The sequence below is a fragment of the Zootoca vivipara genome, chromosome 10, assembly GCF_963506605.1.
Source record: "Zootoca vivipara chromosome 10, rZooViv1.1, whole genome shotgun sequence".
NCBI classification, from domain to species: domain Eukaryota; kingdom Metazoa; phylum Chordata; class Lepidosauria; order Squamata; family Lacertidae; genus Zootoca; species Zootoca vivipara.
The window spans coordinates 20935418-20961324 of record NC_083285.1 but is presented as its reverse complement, the minus strand read 5'-3'; the positions used below and the strand labels follow the sequence as shown (position 1 = coordinate 20961324).

The 25907-nt window shown below is 39.8% G+C and overlaps 1 protein-coding gene across 5 annotated transcripts in view; it reads right to left on the bottom strand.

Moving 5' to 3' along the window:
- Window positions 1-25907, bottom strand: part of IMMP2L (inner mitochondrial membrane peptidase subunit 2) — a 462410-nt gene that overhangs the window by 397619 nt on the left and 38884 nt on the right. The window contains exon 4 of one of the 5 annotated variants that reach the window (XM_060279595.1): window positions 19312-22849. The exons of the other annotated variants lie outside the window; for them this stretch is intronic. Coding sequence (XP_060135578.1) covers window positions 22660-22849 — 190 coding nt within the window. The 3' untranslated portion in view covers window positions 19312-22659. Of the gene's footprint in view, window positions 1-19311; window positions 22850-25907 lie in introns of those variants that run through there. 5 annotated transcript variants of the gene reach the window in all.

Below are 25907 nucleotides of genomic sequence, written 5' to 3'. Positions count from 1 at the left end.
TTCAGTGATTAGCTCCACACTTCTCCTATTACTGTTTGTATCCATCCATAAACAATTCTTACATGGCGTAAGATAGTCTTTCATTCCTGTCAACCCATCAACATCAGTCAACTCAAAAATCAGATAGCTGCATATCTGATAGGCAATCACAATAGTTATTTAAATTAATAATCATTTTGGGATTTAATTATTTCCTTCCCATGGCTGATAGGATTTTATGGATAACATAATTAATTTTATGTGTACAAAGGAAGTGCTGACAGGCCTATAGTTACAACAAAATCTTTTGGCTTCACTTCATTTAGGGAGACGTAAAGACTGGAACACATTTTAAACATGTAAAAAGTTCATTTTATAGCTGGGCACCAGAGGCATATTCCGTGGTCTGCTGCTCTGCAATAAACGGCTGTCTGATTATGCTCTGTGTTACAGATAATATTAGGTAGCCTTCTGGGGTTTCCAGGACATTATTTCTTAATGACCAAAAGTAGTAGACTACATCAGCATAATATATAATGCTGGTCTGTGACTGAAATAAAGTTTGATACTGATTTAGTAGCCTCTGTCAACCTGGTATGCTCCAAATGTTTTCGACTTTAACCCCATCTGCATTTCACACCTGGCTACCAGCCACTTGTGACCAAGCAAAGATGTCTGGGTGTCAGGATGACACCTGACATCTCCACCATCTGGAGGTGCATGCATGGGGATCCTTGGATCTCGACTGTTTTCACACACTTGCAACAAATCCTGTAGAATCCTATCTGTGATATTTTATCTGCACAATCAGAGCAAATTTCAGGAACAAAAAGTTGTACCGAAAAATATGACTTTCAAGTTGCCCGACCCCAAATTGGCAACTAGACATTCCGTTTTGGCGACTGTAGCCCTGGCTTAAGGAACCATTTCATGCGTAGCATATATATCTGAGTTTCTAACACTATCCATATGTATTCTACCAGAGTTGGCAAAGGCTGATATTTTAACATAGCACAACTTCAGTTTTGCCAAAAGTTCTTCAAGGCATCACATAATCTAGCAAATTCTGATTTGTTGTATTGGGATTTATTACATTGTGAAAGAAAATTATGTGAATTTTGAATCTATCAGAGAAATAGGATCAATTTCCCTGGAAATGAAAATTTATAGCACGCAGCTGAAATAATAGTGTTAATATGTCCATACGGGGACAAATAATTTTTTTGTGTTGAAGAGTCATATCAATTTTCCATCACAACTTCATCATCTAAAGTCATCTACATATTACGCAGAATAAAGGGGAATAATATTATCTCTCATAGGGGGGGAAAAACCTCCCTTTGTATATTAAATTCTCTTTGTGTATATTTTCTTCAAGGAAAAAATGCACCCAGTTTATTCGAGGAGCATCTTAGCACCGGAAAGCAGTCAAAAACCCATGTGATTTGGTATTGGGAAGTGGACAAATGTCACCAGTACACATTTCAACCCAAAATAAACTCCGTCTTCACACAGACCCACAAGGATTGCATTTAGGCGTTGACAATATTATACTGTATTTTGTATGTAGTTTTATGCAGTATGAGTTTCAAGTCCCCAAACCAAACATGCTAGTTGCTTCCTCCCTATATTATATCTCTGTTACATTATTTACTGGCTTCTTGTTGCCACTGTGTAAGCATTGTTTGGTTTTGCGTGTTCAGACCTTTAAACCTCCCCCTTAAATAAATTCAGACAAGACTCAAATTTTAGTTTTGGTTTTTGGCAGAATTTAGGCCACAACTTTATTGATTACAGCAAGTGAGTGGTTGCATAGGCTCTGGTTCGACTAGCTCCCTGCACCGTGGCAGGTAGCGCTGACCCAGAGCTCCATCATACCGGTCAGCATAGGGTGAACACCTGGAATGGCGGAAAGCCAGGGACCTGCTATGTCCACCACCCAGATGTCCCCCTGGACTCAGGCACAGACACAACCCCTCGCAGGGTTGACCAAACCATTGAGTCTCTGGATTACTTTAATGCAGGGGTCCCCAAACTACGGCCCCCGAGCCGGATGCGGCCCAATCGGCCTTCCAATCCGGCCCGCGACGACCCCCGCCGCCCGCTGCCGCCGCCCGCTCTCACGGCGAGCGGCGCAGCGACGATCTAAAAAATAGGCAAAAAATCGCCGAAAATCCTTTGTGTGCATGCGTATGGGCCTCTCCCGACCCGGAAGAGGTCATTTCTGGTGCACTTCCGGGTCGGGGGAGGCCCATACGCATGCGCACAAGCAATTTTCGGCGATTTTTTCCCCGCCCGTGTGCGTGTGCGCATGCGCACGGGCGCGCATTCCCCCGCCCTCCGGCCCGCCGCACGGTCGGCGCGGCGGGCACCGGCCCGCCGCACGGTAAGTCTGGGGACCCCTGCTTTAATGGAATACCCCTTCGCATAAGGATGGTGAGAGCGTTCCCCCATCCCTATCACCTGAACCAGAGCCTGCCCACAACCTTACAAGTTGTGATGATTTGCTACGCAGCAGGCAAAACCCAAATGGCACCAGCCAATCAGCCAAGTGGGGGAAATTCCTGCCATGCCCGTCCCAACGACAGATGACAGACAACGGCATAGCAAGGTCAAGCGTTCAAGCCCTGAATATAGGGAGAGGTGGGCCGGTGTTCCAATGCACTGACCAAGAGAGGAAGCTCGGGGTCACGTGCATTGGCATATATAGGTCCCTTGATCCATTTTGGCTTGTGCCCATTGGTCAGATCGAACCCAGCATCAAGGGACCTACCATTCGGGTGATGTGGCTATCCAATTGTACCCACCCACAACACAAGGGTTTGGTTGCCAGGTCTCACCGCAACATGTGCCCTCTTTGAGGGAGGACACAATATACTGGCTGTGGCTTCAACACACAGCTCTTCTAATAAGAGGTGATCAGACAAGACCACCTTAATGGCGCCTTCCTTAGTTACTGTTTTAGAAGACCATGGGGAAACCCAGGACCGGCCCTACGGCCAGGCTGGGTGGCGCAGGGGGCCAGGGCACTGGGTCGCCAGGGGGGTGCTGCACAGCTGTGCCTGCCACGTTGGGAAACGGGGCGGGGGGCGCCAGAGGGATCCGTCGCACCACGGCGCCAGGGTGCCAGATACGCTTAAGACGGCCCTGGAGAAACCACAAGTTGGAATGAGGCAAGGGCAGACCTTTGAATTTAATTAAGGTCCCAGACTTTCTCCCCATAATTCAAGCAGCACTTCAGCTTCAGAAATATAGTTGATTTAATTTAAAATTAAGTTAATAAGTTGTTTATTTACATTACTGGCTACATTACTTGATATGTGTCCATAAACATATCACATCACTGAATTTGCAAAACACTTCAGAATTTTCCAACTTGCACCCTGTCAGACATGATTGAAGTAATGTTCTTTTCTTCCACAATCCTTCCAAATAAATCTTAATCTTTCCTGGCACTTGTAAATTCAGATAGGCTCCGGAAGACTATATAAGTGAGTGACTGCTAGTCATACAGGATTAAGGTGTACAAGACTGTAGTGAATAAGTGCACCAGCAAGGCCTTGCCATTCTTTAATTCCTTCAGTATTGTGTTAGACGTTCAGCTTCTCATTTTTAGAGCTCAAAGAGTGACAGGTGCTTCTAAATTTTGTCAGTGCTGCATCTAATATCCATTGCATGCTGCTTTAAATTTCAGAGACCCATCACATTTCAAAAAAGGAATGACTTTAACCATCAGGATATACTATTTGATTTATTAACAAACTAGAGTATGATTAGCCTGTCAAATCAAATAAAATGATGTTATAACTACTTCAACACAAGTTTCATTCCAACAAATGGATATTAACATGACAGTTTTCCTATACTTACTATAGAACATATATCATACTGGAGTTTTCTACTGCTTTATTTCAATATAAGGATTATCTTTTCTTGGCAAGGTGGGGGTAGAGCCCTGTTGATTCTCTTGGAACTTCAGTTTTTGATAAATCAACCATAATGTCCTCCTGGAAGATGAGGAACTATGATATAGTGTGGTTCTGCTCCTATCTACGTGATTAGATTCAGAGAGGAGCTTTGGGAGAACAACTGTTCTCCCAAATGTTCAGACCAATGGTCCTTGTGTTATGAGGTCCCATAGTCCGCATAAATTCAGTCCTGATTAAACAGAGGCACTGCAGACAGATAATTCAATCTGTTTTGTACCCCCTCTGAAAGATGAGGTTCAAAGTTTGGGAGCAGTCTTTGATCAAGGTTTATCGCTTTAGGATAGGGATGGAGGGTTTGTTCAGTTCACATTTTGATATGCCTCAACCTAATTTGCACTTTCCGAACTGAAACACAACTATCCTTCCATATGTGCACAGCTCCAAATTTTGCAATGCGGCAAAATATATCTATATTAGGGGAAGGTGTCTATTTGGAGAACTGTGCATGAAAAGGCATATAAATGTCCATGAAGGCTTTCTAAATATATTTGTAAACTAATGGGGTGAAATGAATTTAATATTGGGAAAACAAGAAACTGGTGGAAACCAAAGATGATTGATTTGTCCATCCCTACTTGAAGCACAGGTGTCCACAGTGGCACTGGACTGCTTTCAGCTAACTTAGGCTGTTGCGCCAGTTGTGACCTCTCCAGGAAAGGGATAGTAAGACAACAGTGATCCACACTCAAGTAATATCCTGTTTAGACTTAAAGTTTAGAATTAAAATTCTTCTCCCTTTCACTTAATTTGTGTAGCTTTAACCATAGTTAACTGAGACATTTACAATCCTAAATGTGTTCAGCTGAGATGTTAGCTGGTTCTTTCAGGATTTGGAAGAGCATCAACTGAATTAACCTGTTTTTCTCTACATGTTGTATTGCTGCTACATAGTAATCCACATTTACTGCTTAAATCTTTCTGTTGCTGGACTTTTTATTTGTGTAATTTTATAACTGCTTCTATCAATACAGTAATTAAATCTCTAAAAGAACTTTCAACTGACATGAACAATACAATTTTGTTTCCCCTTAAGGCTACAAGTTCCACTCTGAATAATCTTGAATGAACAGATCTCTGTAGAAATAAAAAAAAAAAGTAAGCATACTATTTATGTCATTGTCATGGTTAATGTTCTGCCTGTCACTCTACTGCAGCTTAAGAGTCGTTTAAAGAAAACTCTTCTACCACATTTTTTTTACCACTCTTCAGAAGCAGCAAAGGCTGCCCAAAAAATAATAATTCACTTTTAATGCAGGGGGCACCAAGTCAAGAGACATGACACTTAGGGATTGTCACTAACTTTAGTTCTACACAGAATCGATGTAAATTAATGGACATAAATAATTTCAATGGGACCCATTGCAGGATGAAATTTGGATACAACCCTTAGACTTTGCTTTAAATTTACAGCCACCTCATTTTACATACGTAGGTCAATCTTTTGTGCATTTAATTTTCAAAATGTATATACCAATTGCTACCCCAAAAGATCCCTTGTGCTTCTCAGTTCCTCATGGGAGTCATCCCTGCCCCCCCCCCCGCCCCAGTAACCATCTAAAGTTCTTTGAAATAGGACCTTATCCAGAATCCTGTCATTGTTGGCTACTTTGAGCACTCCTCAGGAAATTGAGGAGCAGCAAATTCCTAGGGGCCAAGGTCCCTTCAGTCCCCCAATAAAAATATTACAGAGCCCCCCCAAAAAAGATTGATAGGCATTGCCATTCAAATGGTGCGTCTTGTGATTGATATTCAGGGCAGGCTTACCTGCTGTCCCCAATATTTTATTCAAGTTGGCACCCAACGAGCAAATCCCAACGAGGTCAAAGGGTCTTACTGCTACTAAATAAGACCCTTTGTGTATAAGATTGTATATGTGTATAATATTGCAGTGTTAAAGGGTATAACATTCCATAGGATCACATCTCCATAGCTGCTGTTAAGAACAAATTTCCTGTTTTCTTACTTCTAAACTGAAGGCAGGGGAGGGGAAATCTGTGGCCTACCTTATTATTTCAGACGCTACACAGGTTGTTCACTGTTGTTGCATTAAAAATGAAGACCCATGTCTGTGCTCATTATGAAGTTCAATGGCAAGGCTGGGTTTAATGCATGAGTGCCTCTACACACAAGGAGTAGAAACATTTGCTACTAAAGGTTAGTCTCATTTCTACCCCAACAGAAATCGTATTTCTACACAGTGCAACAAATAAATACAAGACAGAGCATCAAATACATACAGCCATGAAATGCATTTGATTTGATAGTGAAATGTTCCAAGAGGAAATATGGGCAACCATGACCAGCTGCAACTAAAAGCAGATAATTATAAACTATGTTCCTGGCCGGTGTCAGGCAACCTCTTTATTAGCATGGCAATATTCTCCTGCTCCTCCTTTTTAAGTATCAAGCCAAAGAGCACCAGCATTTGGGGAAAACATATTATATCCTGGGAGACATGCATTGTCTTAATAGGAAATGATGGCTGCTGCTGAGAGCGCAATGTCAAACTGTAAATCTGCAATATCTGGAATTAAGGTAGCCAGGAAACTAAAGTGCTAGCCAGGAGTGGAGGGTGGGGGTGGGGAGACCAAAGGTACTTTGTCAGAGAAAAAGAAGAGCCATCAACAGATGCTGTCATACCTTTTTAAAAAATGAATCAGTTTAAAAGGGAACCTTTACTTAGAATAGAGAGAAAGATCTCTGTGGAGATGAAGAGTGATATCATGCTCAGAGCAGGCCGACTGATTTGCTTTGAAATTAAGTATTATAATACACTACATAAACTAAAATTTTAGGCAGTGAATGACTGCCTAAAACAGAGCTTTCACGGTGTGTGTCGCAACATGTTAGTGTGCCAGCTGCAGTGTGTGGGTCATGTGTACACTCCCCACGCTCCTCCCTGGGCTAGAAAGGGAATATGGCAATATTCTCCTGCTCCTCCTTTTTAAGTATCAAGCCAAAGAGCACCAGCATTTGGGGGAAACATATTATATCCTGGGAGACATGCATTGTCTTAATAGGAAATGATGGCTGCTGCTGAGAGCGCAATGTCAAACTGTAAATCTGCAATATCTGGAATTAAGGTAGCCAGGAAACTAAAGTGCTAGCCAGGAGTGGAGGGTGAGGGTGGGGAGACCAAAGGTACTTTGTCAGAGAAAAAGAAGAGCCATCAACAGATGCTGTCATACCTTTTAAAAAAATGAATCAGTTTAAAAGGGAACCTTTACTTAGAATAGAGAGAAAGATCTCTGTGGAGATGAAGAGTGATATCATGCTCAGAGCAGGCCGACTGATTTGCTTTGAAATTAAGTATTATAATACACTACATAAACTAAAATTTTAGGCAGTGAATGACTGCCTAAAACAGAGCTTTCACGGTGTGTGTCGCAACATGTTAGTGTGCCAGCTGCAGTGTGTGGGTCATGTGTACACTCCCCACGCTCCTCCCTGGGCTAGAAAGGGGTTAGTTTTACCTCCTGTTTCCTTGTAAAACTGAATTACTATGTCATGAAATGATGCATGTCTAAAAAGTGTAACCAACCTGAAAAGTTTGGAAAGCTCTGGTCTAAAACGAAATATCTTCTTGAAGATGCGTCTGTAACCCTGTTTATTTTACCTAAATACTTCCAAAATTACAATTACAATTTCCCTTAATAATTTTGCAAAACACACCACAATCATTCTCTTATCAGTAGTTCTATGTGTGGCAAGTCACCATTCTGCAGGCAGTGAAATAAGTCTGAACTGAACAGACTTGTTAAGAGTCTCCACCTGGATTTAACATTCTAGTTGCTAGAATACACTCCTTGCAAATGGAACAGTAAGTCTCATGTAAGACACAAATTGTAATTTTTACTCAGTATAAATTTAGCCAATAAAACAGGCTTCACATAATTCTAAACAGCTGTAGCCTGGCTTTACCTTCAAGAGTAATGCAGAGGGAAACACAGTCATTTGAAACTGACCATGCTTCCAACCTGGAACAGTCAGCATGAATATTTCATCTACTGAATAGATTTTTATGCTTATTTTCAACAACCCTGCTCATAATGCTTTATTTCACCTGCATGTGACAGATACCATTACTACCCCTATAAAACTACTCGTTTTCCATCATACTAAAGCTGCTATTGAATTTTCTGCCACTTAACAGCCAAATCTGCTACACAAACAACAAATACTAACTAGAAATGTACACCATTACAGAAGTGGGGAATCAAACAACACATCATTAAAACACCATATCACACACACACACACACACACACACACAAAAAAAAATCTTGTATTTCAATATATAAATAGGCAATTACAAATATATTTTTTTCAAATATAAATTTAATAACATAAGAAATCCTTAACTTGAATACAATCCAAATATCACATTCACATAAATATGTTTTGGTGATTTACATTAAATGAGTATGAAAACTATTCATTCCAAACAGATAGTGAAATTATGGCGGCAACTGTAGAACACATAAATTATACCCCCCAATCTCTGTTTTCCATAATAATGACCCCACTCACAGTGAGGACACTTAAGATGTAAATAATTTTAATATAAAAATCAATAAATAATCTATGGAGACACTGTATGGGTCTGGGTCCACACACAGGCTAATCAACTTTTAAATGTTGACAGTGGGGAGCGTGAATACAATTGGGGGCTATCATGTTTCTATAAACAAAATTTTGCAGCATTTCTCATACTTCCCGCTATTCCATGGCAATTACAAGGTCAGCCAGGAGCAATCTGTTGTTCCCCAAGCTTTCTACTGAAGAAATATGAAGAGGCATTATTGAAGACTACATCCAAATTCTGGATTTTCCTCCTCCTGCAATTGGCTGAGATTTAAGCCCAACCATTATTTTATGTAAAATGTTCCAATCTGAATTGCTTTGCTGAAGCCAGGACTGATTTGCCCAATGTCAAATTTCTGCAGTTTGTTGGTTGCATTCCAATGATTTCGTTGTGTAGAATTTTATTTTTATTCATTTCGGCTTTGAAATATTATAAACCATATAGTTTTGCAGATACTGTAAATGCATCATTATCTGTCATCTCCAATATATTAACATTTTCAAGAAACAGGCACGTTACTAATATCCTAGCTACAATGTTATGTGTTAACTGGCATCTGATTGTACATTGCTTGGTCATTAAATAGAATAAGCTAGCATTCCATGATTCAAGCACACAAAAATGTATTTGCACTTCTTGTTTATAACCTCAAAATCTTAAACACAGCACAAGACTTTCATTTAAAAACTATTGCAGCACAAATATATGCAACATACATGAAACTTCATTGAGGCTTTGACATATATTTTGCATGGTTTTCTTTCTTATTGTGCATCATTATTATTGGTGCACTTTACTGTGTAATATATTCATAACAGTTCTTTGGAATCTATTTTCCCTGGTGAGAGTGTAAAATAGCTAGTGTCAGAGACAGCCAGAACTCATCTTTTAGTGGTAATAAGCATGGCTGTTTGAGTACTTGACAAGCTGAACATTTTCAGCTATGGTCAGAAATGCATTTCTGTAGATGGCATGATAAATTGGATCCCAACAATGAATAGTTGTAGGAATTCTGGAAAATTAAAAGCAAAGTCATAATACCAGCAGCATCATAGCAAAGTGATAGGAAATAGCAATTGCTGTGCTAACACCGCACACTGTGTGTAAAAATATGCATATTAGAGGGGGAAGTTGCAGAGAGACCCTCCAAACGCAAAAGATCAGAACTGAGCAGCTCATCAATACTGCAACTTAATCCAAAGAAACTGTTTTTTCCAGGAGCTTTTTCCTTATTTTTGTATCTCTTTCTTAAATTTGTATACTACTCTTAGGAACCCCTGCCCTTTATCTTCGCAACTGTCCTGTGAGGTTAAGCCGATAAGACTGTGGGTGTCTAATGCCCCACTGGCATATTGCATGAATATCTCACATACCTGATAGGAAATCAAGCTCTTTGCCACCATTTGACAGTCACTGCGAAACAGAGACCAAAAGTGCCAGCAATCGCAGTTCTCACAAATAAAATGGTGAAATAGTTGTCTCAAAATTAAGTGTTATCAAAGCTGTGTGTCAGGTTCACAGCATGATATATCAGGGTGTGAAAAACATTCTAATGAAGGTGCCGTCAAGGGGATGAACGTGTTCTGCATGCTCAATGGAAAAATGTTTTTGGCTAATTAAAAGACTTGTCTACATTTTTTATTTTTTATTTGCCAGAGATTGTCCAGCCACACATCTAATAGCCTCTCATATGCTACACATTTTGATTTGTTTGTCATTTCTTTCTGCTGCTTCAAGCAAACAAGCTTTTGCAAGTGACAACTTTTTAAGGAATATACATTCAGCCATTTTCTAAATTCAATGAGAAGCAGGCAACGGAAGATGCCATCTGTCAAATATTACCCAAGTGTCAAATGCAAACAGGGAGAGGGAAAACAATCCCCCCCATGAACTATCCAGTTATTTCACAATATATTCATTGGCATGCAAGTCTGTACAGTATATTCAAAATGATTACGCTGAAGTGAGACCCAAGAACATCAACTTTATTTACGTGCCCATTTACTAGTTCTTGAACTAGGTCTTAATCTAATTGGGGGGGGGGATTTTATACTGAAAAGTAATGTTCCACAATCGTTTCATTCACATTTTAGGGGAAATTAACCTGTATGCAAACTGTGCTGGTGCAGGCAGCTGAAGCAGGCCCTGTTTTGCTCCTCCCTTAGCATAGTGGCAAAACAAAAATTGGCCAACTCACTTAGCTTTACATGTGAAGCAACATTCATGGTTTGCTTCTTGCCAGATAAATCACAATGAGAAAACCAAGGTTCTGAGAGAAACTGACCACAAAAGCTTGTTGATGTGTAACCCTGAGCCAGCCACTCTGTCCTTTGTTTCTTAAAAGGGAGAAGCTCACTTCGCTGATCATGATTTATGGCCAGCATTACATCCAAACTGAGTCACTGTGTGCCTCACCTACGTGTGTTCTAACCAGACTGTTGTTGTCCTCAAGCCCCACATTTTCATGAAGCATAGACCCTGTTCTTAAGAAATACAAAGTACAACCTTCTTGATCAAATTGCTTCAGAGTTTCCTTGATAGTCAGTTGGCAAGTTCGCTTGTGAGTAAAGACTGAGGGCACCATTTAATGTTTCAGGTTCAGACAATGGCTCACCCCTGTGCAGTAGCAGGGGAGAACGCATAATGGGATGGGCCCACAACAAGTTTATCCAGTCTTGCAAACAAGCCCAGAAAAGTTAACAGCAGGTGGGGGAACAGATCCGCTGTATTTCTATACTGACCATGGAGGAAGGGACATTCCTCTTCTGAAAGCCAATCTGGTTTCTCTGCTGGGCTTAGAAGATAGGCAGGCAGCTCAACCCTGCCTCTGCCAGCCCACTAACTCACCTGCATAACTTGTCACATGTCAGTTCTACTGGAATTAATGAGAGAGTTGTAACTAACCTTTCATGCAATCCAGCCTCCCCTCTTTTCTCTAGTGTGGTCATACAGAGAATGGGGGGCTCTACTTCTGCTTTTAAACTAACCAAGAGTCTCCTGTTATGTTTGTATGTGGAAAATCCCAGTAATTTTAACCCAGGTGTGAGAAACCTGCAGTTTTTGGCATAATTTCTTCTAAGTGGCAAAAAGGGAGTGACAGAAAGAAAAAGAGAGAGAAAATAGAATGTGCCACCTCCCCATCTCTGCCCACCACTAGCTCTGCCCTTACAGACTTCACCTGGGGGGATGTGTCCCTTGGTGGGGGTGGGGGAGGTTTCCTGACTTTTGCTAACAAACCGTTATCAAAAACCATGCTCTGAACCAGTCTTGTTTGAACTAATCCTAGTTTGTATGTGCTTTATGGACTAACCAACATGAGAGCTGTCTTGCTGTGACCAGGGTTTCCCAAACTTGGGTCTCCAGCTGTTTTGGGACTACAACTCCCATCATCCCTAGCTAGCAGGACCAGTGGCCAAGGATGATGGGAACTGTAGTCCAAAAACAGCTGGAGACCCAAATTTGAGAAACTGTTTAGACCAAAGTTCCAGAGTAGTCTGCCAAACACCCCTAGGAAGTTTATAAAACAAGGTGTGATGAAGACGGCCATCCTATCTTGGTTCTTCCCCTGCAACTGCTAACCAGAAGAGCACTGGCAACACCATTCCTAGCTATTACAGCTAATCACAATTGATACCCTATATTCCAATTAAAATTTGGCTAAATCTGTTCAAAAGCTAGGAACCATCCCGTCATATTGGAATATGACTGCTTCTTTTTATTTCTACAGAACCTGACAGTATTATTTTCAAGGGACTGTCAAAGAAAAGCAACACACTTTTGGGTGCACATTTTGCACTGCATAACCTCCCCCTTGAAACATCAAATGCCACTTGGTGAGCTCAGTGAACAGAGACCCTGTTATAAATCATGACATGTGCATCAACCTCAAACCCTCCAGTCTTCCTTATTGAGCCCTTAAGGCCAACACTTGGGGCATTTTGTATTACTGATTATCTGCATTTGCACGCCATTTTTCTGCCTGACTCAAAAGCCAATTTTCCTAGTGAAAGTGACACGGTAAATGAAAATCATTTGTTCTTCAATATACTATGAGGTGCACAGACATAACAAACTCAACTAATATAACCCTGCCATCTTAAAACGATATGATAAAAACTCAATGGATGTGCTTAACTCAGGAAACCAGGTTGCTCTGCTCATTTCCCTGCAGGTTGTGATTCATCAGGGATTCAGTTTCTCAAATAATCACTCTCTTTTTTAAACACACACAGCAAGATTTTCATATGGTGCTTATTTAGTCCACACTATTATTTCTCACATAATACTCTGCTCTTATTCTCTGCAAATTCTTAGGAAATGCCTGCATAAATAGGCATTTATGTGCAATATGTTATGAAAAACTGAACTACTCTTCACATTTCCCTCCAATGTTCCTACCCCAGTTAGTGCCCTACTTTCAACTAGTTTTGGGTATCTGAGCCAACTATTATATTTATATAATAGTCTGTATTATGACAATTACATTGCAGCTTCTTGCACTGATGTACATAGAGACTGTATAAGCTCAGCTAACTAGCCAGGCTAGAGGCCTTGTGTCTATTGTTTCTTTGCCTTATCTTGTGCTAGGAGCAGCTTTACTCCTAAGGTTGTAAGCACATCTACATATGAAAGGAGACCTGCCTACGTGCGGGGGGGGGGGCTCCAGATGTTTTGGACTACAATTCCCATCTTCCCCAACCACTGGTCCTGCTAGCTAGGGATCATGGGAGTTGTAGGCCAAAACATCTGGAGGGCCGCAGGTTTGACATGCCTGGCTTAGAGAGAGAGTTCTTTGTTTGCTTACTCAATGAATAGGTAATGAAGGAAAAACTATACATGGTATAATTAGTATTGTGTTGTAACTTTAGATTGGAGGAAGTTTGTGCATATATATTGCTTTAACAGATAACCGCTATGTATATTAGCAGGCCCCACCCTTTTGGGCTTGCTCAACTTTTGAAGAGAGATCCCACTGAGCCTTTATTGCTAGCAATAAACACCCTTTTCTTATTCCTCAATGCTGCTGGAGTTTTTCCTTCAGCCCTGATGTTTATTTTGCTACAGCACTATCAGATTTTTAAAGATAAATAAATGATTTGCATATGTCCAGAATATCTCAAGCATTAGCAACCCCATTTTGGTTTTGATTTCTTCCCCACCTCAAATAACATTGACTGTAATAATCTTTACATCACCTCCACCTGTTATTTCTGATCATGGACATCCCAATAACTGCTGCTATGAGTGGATATAGACAGCTCAACTGCTTGTGCAAATGCCCAACATTACTGGGAATGCAAAAACCTACAATCCTGAGAGCTAAGAAATATGTGAAAAGAAGATACAAACAACCAGATCAAAATTTGAAATAACACATAATGCTATGCTGGCATGTTTTTTTAAAAAAATCTCAAAAGTCAACAGAATTCCAGCTTTTGATCAGCAATATTCAACCACTGCTCTGGCTTCATTTTGACAAAGCAGACTATATTTTAAAAAATTGAGGAGAGAAGAAGTTTGCTAATGGATTGTACATGACCTTCTTCCGTACGCACACTTCAAGTCTTGCTCTAAAAGCTGTAGACCTGTGCACAGGAAGTCTGCAGCTCACTCATTACAATGTCAGGGACAGGTTAACACGATTATTCTCAGAGCGTTTCATAGGCCATTCCACTACACTTATGCACCTAAAATTCTATTCCTTTAATATTGAGATCCACTGTGTTCATTTTACAATTATTACAACTTTTGTCCAACTACAAACACTTTCTGCCCTTACATGACTACGACTTTTTTTAAAAAAAACACACACTAAATTTCCCTTGATCTCCAGATATTTAATAAATGTGTTTAGCATCAACCCACTGTTCTTATTAACTTATTCATAGATACAAACATGCATAAATATTGGACAAATTTATTCTTCCTAAGACAGCCAATGGAGTCCTGAATCTCCATGCAGGGCTGTCTTACCCATAGGCGCTAGGAATGTGGGGCACCCAGGCACCAGACTCTCAGGGGTGCCAGGCCGAGAGTCCAGGGCCCGAGAGTTGAGTCTAGGGAAGAGCCCGCCCGTTGGTTGGAGCGCCGCGGCAGGCTCTTCTGCTGCAGGCGGCACTGCACCACGAGTTCAGGGGCGACCGAGCTAGCGAGACGCTGAAGCGGCCAGCTAGCTCCACCCTCCTGTGCACCTGGGACTGGACAACTAGGGTTGGGGGGGCTCCGGGTGGATCTTTGCACCCCCGCGCTGCATATATCTCCATGTTTGAGGTTACAATACTGATTCTATACACACACCCTTGCAGAAGAAGTGCATTCAAATGTATCTGGACTACCATATTCATAAACGTAATGCAGTAGCCATCTAAAGTGGAGCTTTTTTTGGTATGAAAGCTGAACCCAAACTGCTAAACCCCAGAAAGGACACAGAGCACATGAGTACTGGAGAGCATATAACTGCTGTTCATATTTGCATATTTGCTTATACTGACAAACTGTATGCATTCTAGACCATGCATTGTGTCATCAATGCAAAACCGTAGGTTTGTATTGTAATAATGAAACCATGCCATCCCAATACTTCAAATTAGATCATCGGTTTTAATGCAGAATTTATGTTTATGCATGAGCACTGCAGTGTTTGCTTTAAGAAAGTATTTATTTTCCATGAAGCTACCACTAGTAGCATCTCAGCTATATATAGATTCGCACACTACACACCCTTAAAAATATTTATTTTCTTATAGGGGTTGCTTTCTATAGTGGGATCACAGGCTCTATGGCACAATCTATTACTTTTGTTGATATACTGCAATGAGATCTTTGAGCCTAAGCATTCAGAAAAACCAAGAGGCAAAAACACAAATATTTTAGCACTCAACAAACTAAATGGGGGGATGTAAGTCAGATGCATTATAAAACTTTTTTCTTTTAATACCAAAGCTGAGGGACCAAGCACCAAATATATCTGGAAAGTTGTTGTTGGTTTTTTTTTTAAAAAAATGCATATTATTAGTTACTGTATATTATTGTGGATACTGTACACTATTTTAGACAGAACTATGATGCAAATCTCTGTAGGCATTTCATACAGAGTAAATCCCTAGACATTTCATGTGCACTCTTCATTTGAATTAGCAACACACAGAAGATCACGAGCCTTGGTTTCTGTGAGCTCTTTAGAAAAAAACAATTGTATACACACAGAGAGAATACAGCATAGCACGTCTCTCAGAAATGTGTGAAAATAACATTTCCACCTCTTTAAATTTTGGTTTAGCTTCTATGAAGTGCTAGCCTCCTACTCAACCAACTATTAACAGCAGAGTAGTAATCAATACCTTTACTAACAGCTACTCCCAGGACTCTCTTAAAAATAAGCACTAATGCTATGTGGAATGGAAAATGCCCAATTAGGTTTTCCTGGACTTACTTAGCTTGTCAAACTATTGACTGCTTTGACAATAAATATATTCACACTTGTAAGTTTGAGGGGGGAAAGAATTAGCCTTTTTAAATTAGCCATAAACCAGTCCGGAATTCAGGCATCTGGTTTGTCCCTGGCAAGCCATTTGAAACTATATACTTTGTTATCAATAAATTTAGAATGATGGAAAGAAAGCACTGACCTCCAGGAGAAAAACTAACTTGCCAAAACTATCTTCTCCCAGATAATTGTGAGTCAGAGCTTCCTAATAAATCCTCCTTACAAGTCAGTTTTGTGCTCCTAAATTCTCATTCTCTTATGTAGTGGAATGTAGTGGAATGAGGAGATGAATTATGTATGGCTAAAACCTGTTTCTGATATGATAGCGAGAACTGGAGAAACCAAACTGTTTACTTATGTAATTGCATTTCAGCCATAACTATGCATACAAATGTCTTATAGGGACTGCTTCTTGGGACATAATCCATCCTTGCCATTTGCTTATAATTTTCCCAAAGAATATGCCTACTGAGCTGGAATATGCCAAGCATGATCTCAGTCAGATCATTATTTTCAGAAAGGTTAACAGGGGCCCATCCATTTTGAGTTCCATATTAAAGGGAAGGGAAGAGTTTGAAATAAATAAACAAGGAGGTGATCTGCAGGGATATGAAATGCAAAATTTGTCTTCATCTGACTAGGGCTACTCAACAGCTCTCACATCTCTTGCATGAGAATATTATTTAGTAGTTTTGGAGTTGCAAACGTTTTCAAGACAACAAGGCAACACCTGAAAATATTATGTTTTGTATATATGCATGTGTGTGTGTGTAAATATGCACACAGAAGACAATTATGCCATAACACCAACTAGTTTTAAAAGTCTCCTGGGTTTCAAAAGTGTCTTTCCACAAGGCTTGGGAAACTGCTGTTTGAGAAACACAAACTCAAAACCTCCTGAAATGTGGAACTAGCTAGATTCCAAACAACATATTGTACTATTTTAGTGATCCATTTCATTGGCATCTGAAACAAGTACACACTTTCAAAGAAAATATATCAAAATGTGAAAGAAGACTTTTTATTCTCAAAAAAATCGCAGTGAGTTTTTTTGTTCAGCTTTGTCTCTGGCATACTATCTGAGTAGATGGTTTGTAGTCTTCAGTGCCATAGGTGAAAGCGTGAGAGTTGATCATAGGCTCAGTACATATACGGTATAACACTGGGTCTCTACGAAACCATGGGCTGAAAATCAGGAACCAGCCTACCAGTTCTAATTCCTATCATAGGTAGCCAATACTGTATATGCTACTATTGTTCATGTTGGCCAAGGATGATGAGATTTGGTCCAACTACCTCTGGAAGGCTACTGCTGATTTAGCATTACATCTTGACAGATGCTCACATGCTAAGCAGGGTTCAAAGTGGCTTTTGAAAGCCCATGTTAACATTCTAATCTACTAGCTACTAGCTACTATTAACAACTACAAGTGCTGGCTCCCTGTAGCTACTGAAATAAGTGCTCTCTTGAATATTCAGCAAAGTAGAAGTATGGTACCAATGGACATTAAAATATGTTTAAATGCCACATGGTCAGAGCTGGCATTCAATCAGTAAACCTTAGGATGGTCAAGCTGGATCCATGCCAAGGAAGAACATTATAACACATGAAAAAGCCTTCAAACAGCTTAACACTCCAGAAGATAAATGTGATCTTCTCATAGCATGAAAAGGAAGGGTAAATAAAATAAGATATTATATCAGATATGATCATTTGTTTTCCAAAGAATTCTCCAGTTATTTGTAATAAGTATGTGGGTTAAATCCAGAATTGGGGAGTGGGGGAGGGTTCACATTCATCTTGATCAACTGGAATGTTAAGCTCCTTGGATGTCATACAGAAAGAGAATTAGGTGATAGTCATAATATGCAGGGTTTTCTAACATTAGTCCTGTTCATTAACATTTATCCAGATACACTATCCTGTCATTTCATTCAGCGGCAAATGAAATATACAGCCTCTATCTCACATCATATTTTCTAATTTAGAGAAGAGGGCAGAGGGTAAGAATTATTTGAAATGGTTGAATGCCAGACACAAATGAAGCTTTTGACAAGGCTGAAAAGTGGATTCTGAAGTTCTGAGACTTCAGGGTTTGTTGGTTTGTTTTTTAAGTAGCTATTTTAAATCTCTGGAATAAGCAGTTGCCAGATTTTTAACTTGAGCAGCAGTATAACTGGGCTCCCCTGTAATGAAGTGAAAAGCAAATCGTATTGCTTAATGATGTTAAGAATGCAGTGTACTTGACTACCTGACAGATATTAAAATGTACGCAACATGTCAGGAGGATATAATGAGTAACAAGTTGGCTGGGGCTTCCCAATCAGAAATCACTCTTTTCCACAAATGGCTCTAGATCGCTTGTCTTTGGTCATTTCTCTTCATGCATTTAGTATTCCTATTTTCATTTTCAACTAAGCAGCTGTTGCCATTATTGCTGCTACAGTATCAATTTCTGCTAAAGCAGGAGCTAAGTATCAACTAGAGTCATCAAGCTCTGTGCCAAGGCTAGGAGAAATGGTGCCAATTTCCCAAAGCATGTTAAAACAAGAAAGCCACAGTGGAAATCTCTAGTAAACCAGCTATGTCCATTTAGGTAAATTGAAATGCTGGAAAGGTGCCACCTGAACTTCTTCTACACACTGAACTCAGATCCTTTCAAAACAAAAAACACCTTTCCACATTTCTGCTAGACTCCGGTATGAGGCTGCAACTAACAATTCCCTAAAGGAATGATGTCAATTGGCATTTTAAAAATGAATTCAGTGACCTACAATAATAAGAGTTTCTTATGCACAGTGCTTGCAAGCAGGCAGCCCAGGAACTTCAGGATTCATTTGGAGCTCCTATGCTTTATAAAAGCAAACAAAAGAATAGCTTAAGCAGTTTCCGCTGGCTTGATAAGTATCTTATGCTGAGGGGCTGCCTACAACACATGAAGAAGGATGGTGGCGAATGATATCAAGAAACAGAGCAGCTCTTGGCATAGTTAAAATTCAAGAACCAGGAGGAAGAAAGCCCTCTAGATAATATATGCTCAAACAGCTGCCTTCCTGACCCGATGAGGAATTTAAAGCTTGTAGCAATTTTACACTCTTTTTTTTGCAAGCCAGGTTTACTGGGTCTTACTTCTGCTTGCGCAGCTTATATTTAGTCACCAAGTAGAAAATTGGCAACTGCAACTACTCTTTTATTCACTTTAAGAAGGTCTTTGGGGATAGAAATACCCATTTTGAAAGGGCTTAACATTCAATTATCCCACCCTCCCTCCCTCTGGTTTAAACATTCCACCAAGTCTAATGACATTCGGGAAATGTCAGGTACAGAACTCAGTGAAAGATACTGTACAAAGACTAATGTCCCAACTAGGAAAACAAATACCAGTATTGTCACTCAGGTGCTAAAAAAGGACAGTGAAATGCCAAATACACCAGGCAAAAATTTCACATGGTTATGTGCCACATACTCCACATACAGCTATAGTGGCATTTGAATTGTTTGAAATAAGAAATTAAATCACAATACAGAGGGAATAAACATTCAGCACTTCACCTTCCAGCAGCAGGAACTCCACGCCTACAATTCAGTGCTGGTATCTCCAACCTGTCTGTGAACCTCATGATCCCAAGCCTATGGAAAACATCATTTGCATTGTTCTATGCACACTGGATATTTGTAGGGCAAGACGGAGAAACACATTCACAAATGAGCATTAGGAGCCTATAAAAACCCAATTTGTAATTCCAGAACAGCTATCAAGTATCTGTGGTGTTTGACAAGTAGAAACTACTGCATTTTCAACAAAGATTATCACACGCTTGTGAACAAAACACTGCACTAGCTTGCACACTATGGAGACTGTGGCTGTTGCGCTCCTCCCCTGGTCCACCTGCTGCCACATGACCATGGACTACACCATGGTTTGGCATAACATACCATCAGGACGTGGGCTCATGGATTGTCACCTCAAGACAAACCACAAACTGTAAACCCAATAATAAACCTTTGCAGGAGTGACACACCATGGTCACAGCAATGCAGCAGCTTTGCTCAGTGAACCCACACATAGCTTTGCTTACTGCTATGTGTGAAGGGACCCAGGTGGCGCTGTGGGTTAAACCACAGAGTCTAGGGCTTGCTGATCAGAAGGTCGGCGGTTCGAATCCCTGCAACGGGGTGAGCTCCCGTTGCTCGGTCCCAGCTCCTGCCCACCTAGCAGTTCGAAAGCACATCAAAGTGCAAGTAGATAAATAGGGACCGCTCCGGCGGGAAGGTAAACGGCGTTTCCGTGTGCTGCTCTGGTTTGCCAGAAGCAGCTTTGTCATGCTGGCCACATGACCCGGAAGCTGTTTGCAGACAAATGCCGGCTCCCTCGGCCTATAGAGCGAGATGAGCGCCGCAACCCCAGAGTCGGACACAACTGGACCTTGATGGTCAGGGGCCCCTTTACCTTTATGTGTGAAGCTAGCTCTTTGGGTGAAATTATGACCCAAACCTTTGTTTTATCCTAAGATCAGCTCTTACTTCAATTATAAGAAGTGTCTGGGCAATGCCAACATCAAGAACATTAAAATGCTCAATTTCACTTATGTTAAAATTTATTGTTGAGTATGTGAGATGTAATGAAATGGGGACTAGTGAATTAGAACAAAACCTGAAGAAAATTATAGAATCACAGCCAATAGTGCATCAAGCACTATATTGTATTTGCTGCTTTTCATAAAGTGTATTAAAGTATATTACTTTGCAAACTAAGTGCATTAAACTAAACATTTTAAACTAAGGGACTAAACCTTCCCTTAGGACAACATCTGGACTGGCTCAAGCTATTTTGCTGCCTGAGGCAGGGAAGAACATTGTCATCCTTGCCCCACTTCTTCCCCACACAGGATCCAAGGCTGGTCAAGTTATTTTGGCCCCTGAAGGAAAAAATACCAGAAGCTCCTCCCCAGCAATAAAAATACAATATGACACCCAATATCAACCACCTTACACTAAATGGTGGGGCTGCCCCTGGGAAACACACCAGTTTGCAGTGTCCCAAACTGAAGATAATCCTGCTCATCACTACATTTATTATTTAATCTGTACATGAGTTCTGAGACGCAGAACAAACTTACAGAACAAAGTGGCACACATTTGGGGAGAAATCATCATTTGTGGCTAGCTACTGTTTAAATTCACTCTGGATTTTTTTTTGGGTTCACTCTGATGCACATCATCCCTTTATGAATACAGATTGTTGCCCTTTCAATTGCCTGAAAGGGTAGTAAAGTAATACCTTTGTAAATGCTTTTTCTCCTTAGCAAAAATTAAATAAAATCAATATAGAACTAAGTGAGCAACCTTCCTATAATTCAGTCTAAATTGTACTTTGTTTGTCTACATAACATAATGTACTGGGCATGTAACCATATCTCTCATTGAAACTATTTTCCTATCCTCTAATTTGATTTTGGTTACCAAACAGGAAATGGTCTTCAGCTTGCAGCGATTGCAAATTGAGAGGGGGAGGGAAATTCCATATCAATAATAGTACTGCCTGGTGTGTGTGTGTGTGTGTGTGTGTGTGTGTGTGTGTGTGTGTGTGTGTTTAAATGCACCCAAATAAAATTGTATTTCATTAGGGGTCAGTAGATCCTGAACAGAAGTTACACAAAGTAGGGTGGTAACATTTATAAAGCAAAGCTGTGCATGTTTACTTGGAAGCATGTCAATAGTGCAATCCTATACTGTAAATGTCTAATAATCAGTAAGCCCCATTGAGCTCAATGACTCTTATTCCCATGTAACTGTGTATAAATTACATCCTTCATTGATAAAGCAAGAGACAGGTGCTCATAGTCAATAAAATAGCCATTCTAGAAATGGTTCAGTCTGGGCTAAAAGGGGCAGTATTTCCCCTGAAAACACAGGCTACTAGTTTGGGAGTTTGGATGAGATGCTGTTTAGGAAAAAACCAATGAATGATGTCATAATGGCTGCTATGCTGAAACTTTTAACAGCTGCATCCCTCCCCTCCATATCTACCTATTAATCATTATTCAAGCTGCACTGCAGATGACCTATGCACCTTTGAAGATGAAGCGTAAATAGGAATTATTATTTTTTTCCAAATCCCAGCTTTATAATTTATTTATTGTTTTGTACACACTGTATCTCACATCAGTGCATCTTGATTCTAACTTTAGAAATCAATTCCTGCCCTTAATTCGATCAGTCTAAGATGTCTGCCTAGAAAGCAATTTGTCAACAGTAGATTTATTGCTCAATATTGATATCAGCCCACAGCTAAAAGTTTGCAGATCTATATAACTGAGCACATCAAACACTTCTCCTTTATAACATATAACCAGGTGACTCTCATAAGTCAGCATGCAGTATTACAACGGTGTCTACTTATTCTTTTTTTAAATTAAAAAAAAATCATTCCAATTTTTTTAAAAAAGCTTTGCATTATCATGAAGTTTGGCCATGCCTGGCCTAAAACACAGTTGCTCACTCCATGCCCCATCTATATTTTTGAAAAATTAAAACTTGAGTTTGAATGGAAGTGCCTTTTCTATTCACTATATAATCATTCTGTACAACCAGTGGAAAGTAAAAGCATCCTATTGCATTATACCCTTTTATAAAAGGGGGGATCACTTATTTTGCTTTCTTTTTTTCTGAAAGAAACAACAGGGTTCAATTTACTCCACAGATCCATCACTGTAATGTTACCTGAAAGGAACAGTCCCCTGTGCATTTGACCAGATCTTACCATATTTTTGGTCACTGTTTTCTTCATGCTGCATGAAATATTAAACCTAAGAAACGAAACAAGTGCCAGACACACATAAGAGAACTATAAGCTTTCAAAGTTAGTCTGAGTAAAAATAGCTACTAATATGTTTTCTTTGGGGGGATACACAAAATTGGGCTCCAATTGGCCAGAAATGTGTGCCTTAAATTTTCTGTCTCCTAACCCAAGATTTATGGGGCATTTGTTAACTATTATGAAGGCAAATTTTAATTACAAGTAGCATTGTTCTGTTATACACCTAAACGTTCACAATTATCATACTTTTCCGTGTATAAGACTAGATTTCTTTTTACTTTAAAATAAGGTTTAAAATCCTGGGGCGTCTTATGCACAGATAGTGCATGTGCCCGTTTTCTAAATTTGGATCCCCAAAAGTAAGGGGCGACTCATACATGAAAAATACGGTACGTTCTGAGTAAATATTGGGGTGACTGCTATCCAGTACCAGTGTCTTTCTGCTAAGTTTGTCAACAGGTTATAAGATCTCTTCCTGTGTGTTACCTCCATGAGCTGTATTCAGTTATATTATCCAAAAATAAAAGTGTGGTTTCATTGGTGTTTCAAGTAGCTTCTGAAGAGACCAGGAATACAAAATATACTTATTGTAAAAGGTAGTGTTAAATGAAGGTTTGTCTTTGCAACTATGCCATGGTATTATTACTGTAGTTAACAGTGTTAAGGCATTTCATTGTGTAGCATTTATTTTTACCCAATGGTCGGTGACTCCCAAAAACAATCGATTCTACAAAAATTAACCTCCAGAGCTTCTGACAACTTTCAGGGATCTTTCGACGCTGTTATTAAGGACAGCTTGATGCCATCTGTAGTCTAACCAATATGCCAAAAAGTCACACTCAAAAGATGAATGGTTCACTTTCTGATACCAACATCCTATATTGGGACATATGGTTGAGAACAGCACAGAAGGCAATTTCAACAGATATTGAAAACAACTGTTCAAACTACAACCCATCATTTCCCACAATTCTCTATAGAATATAATTTGAATAAAATAATGCTAGCAGTAGGAGGGGGAATCGTATCTAAGCAGCACAATAGATTGGATGGTGCTGTTCTTCCCCTGTTTTATGGGGAAGAAACCAAGTCAGGAAATTCATAACAGAGAAATAATGTCTGTGCTAGAATTCTGACTAATGTTTTGGCTTCATTTGTATTTTATTTAGAAGACACACTTCAGGTCACACTCTCAAGGGCTTGTAACAGGTTACATACACACTGATTTACAAATGTATTGAAAATAAAAAAGGAGAGGCTGATTCACAATGCAAATGCTCCACAGTACCTGTGGGGGGGGGGAGATATATTAACAGCAATGAAAAACCCTTCCCAAGGAGACATATCCTTGTCAAAACACTGCTTAGCCCAAATTTTTCCTTGATTAATGTATTGTGTCCTTTAATTTCCAAATTCTAATACTCTCTTCATCTCAATATCAGAAGAATGTCCTCTGGCCGCACCATTAAATTACAACAGATACATATCCTATGTACATACTAAATTGCTTGCCGATCCATAAGGAACACCAGTGTCTATTTTAAAAGTTTTAGTTACTGAGTTTGAGCTTTCCACTTAGCCAGTATTTTGCAACTACCGGTATTCATTTCAACAGTGAGCTACTTGTTCAGACATTTAACATATTGCAAACCTGACTTTCAATTTGTAGTCTCACCATAACGTAAAAAGGTAAAGTGTGTGCTTTTCTGTAAAGTAATGGCCTCTTTTTGCTGATCTGACTGCAATGCCAAGGAAAATATCTGTCAAGGAGTTTTAAGTTCCGCACATAGCACTGTCATTAAAAGCAATTACCAAGCTTAATGGAACACCGGCCTTGCATAACTTTGACACCTCCCTAAAGTTATACCATCAGTCACTGCATAAAACCATTAAACTTTCTCTCATCACTTGTCCTTTCTGGTTTCAAATTTTCCATTCTTATATGACCACTCCACAGGACCATATTTCATTATCAACCACCTCACTATGCTCAATGTGTTTAAACTTAAGTGTTTTTTGCTGCTTGACTTCTATCTTCCTTCAGGTATTATATAGAAAAATAGTGGTACTTCACCATGCAAAAACATGTGGTAATAACAAGTTCAATATTATGCCACAAATGTAAGCAAGGTCAAATTCTTTTTTCTAGGCAGATCCAGCCCAACAATCAGCCTGTTCCCTAAATGGTTTGATAAGACTCTTCTAGTCAGCTCCTGGCACTGAAGAGCTCATAACTCAGCCCACACACAGAGGCCACTAAAAAAAAAAGCAGCTTCATAGTAATTTCACACAGCGCATATTTCAGAGCTCCCTACTATACTTTCCTTAATGCTCACTCAAGAGAAATGCTGGCAATGCTATTGCCAAGGAAATAACACTTATTCAATAACACTCATTCTGATCCTCTGGGCTCTTTTTTAAGTAAAACCTACTTGTGCTATCCCTTAAGCAGAATCTATAGTGCAACTTCAAAACATACCATAAGTGCACCCTATGGTTTCCTTAAAATTCTCTCTTTTGACAAGCAGCTAATTGAATTAAGTCTGCAATTCTATCCATACTTACCTGGGAGTATGTACCATTGAACTCAATGGGGATTACTTCAGATAAGACATAGAATCATAGAATTGTAAGTTGGAAGGGACCACAAGGGCCATCTCTAGAACAACCCCCTGCAATTCAGGAGTCTTTCACCCAATGTGGGGCTCGATCCCATGTGTATACGATTGCTTTAAATCAGCCTTCTCATAAATCAGTACTCTCCATAAATACCCATAAACACCAGCTATACATTTTGTCATGTTTACAATGAAACCATGAAGAAGTCTCAGTTTTGCTACATAATATGCTGTGTTCTCTTTTGTGTGTTCAATGCTCTCACTTTGCGTGGTAATATCTACTAATTTTATATTTTGAAGTTTCTTTCTGTCACCATCCTGTCTTTAGGGACTACTCACTGTTAGGATTCCTACCTCTAAGATGGTTGATTAATGCCACTACTAAGGCACACAAAATCCCATAATCTGAATACAAGAACTACAGTATAT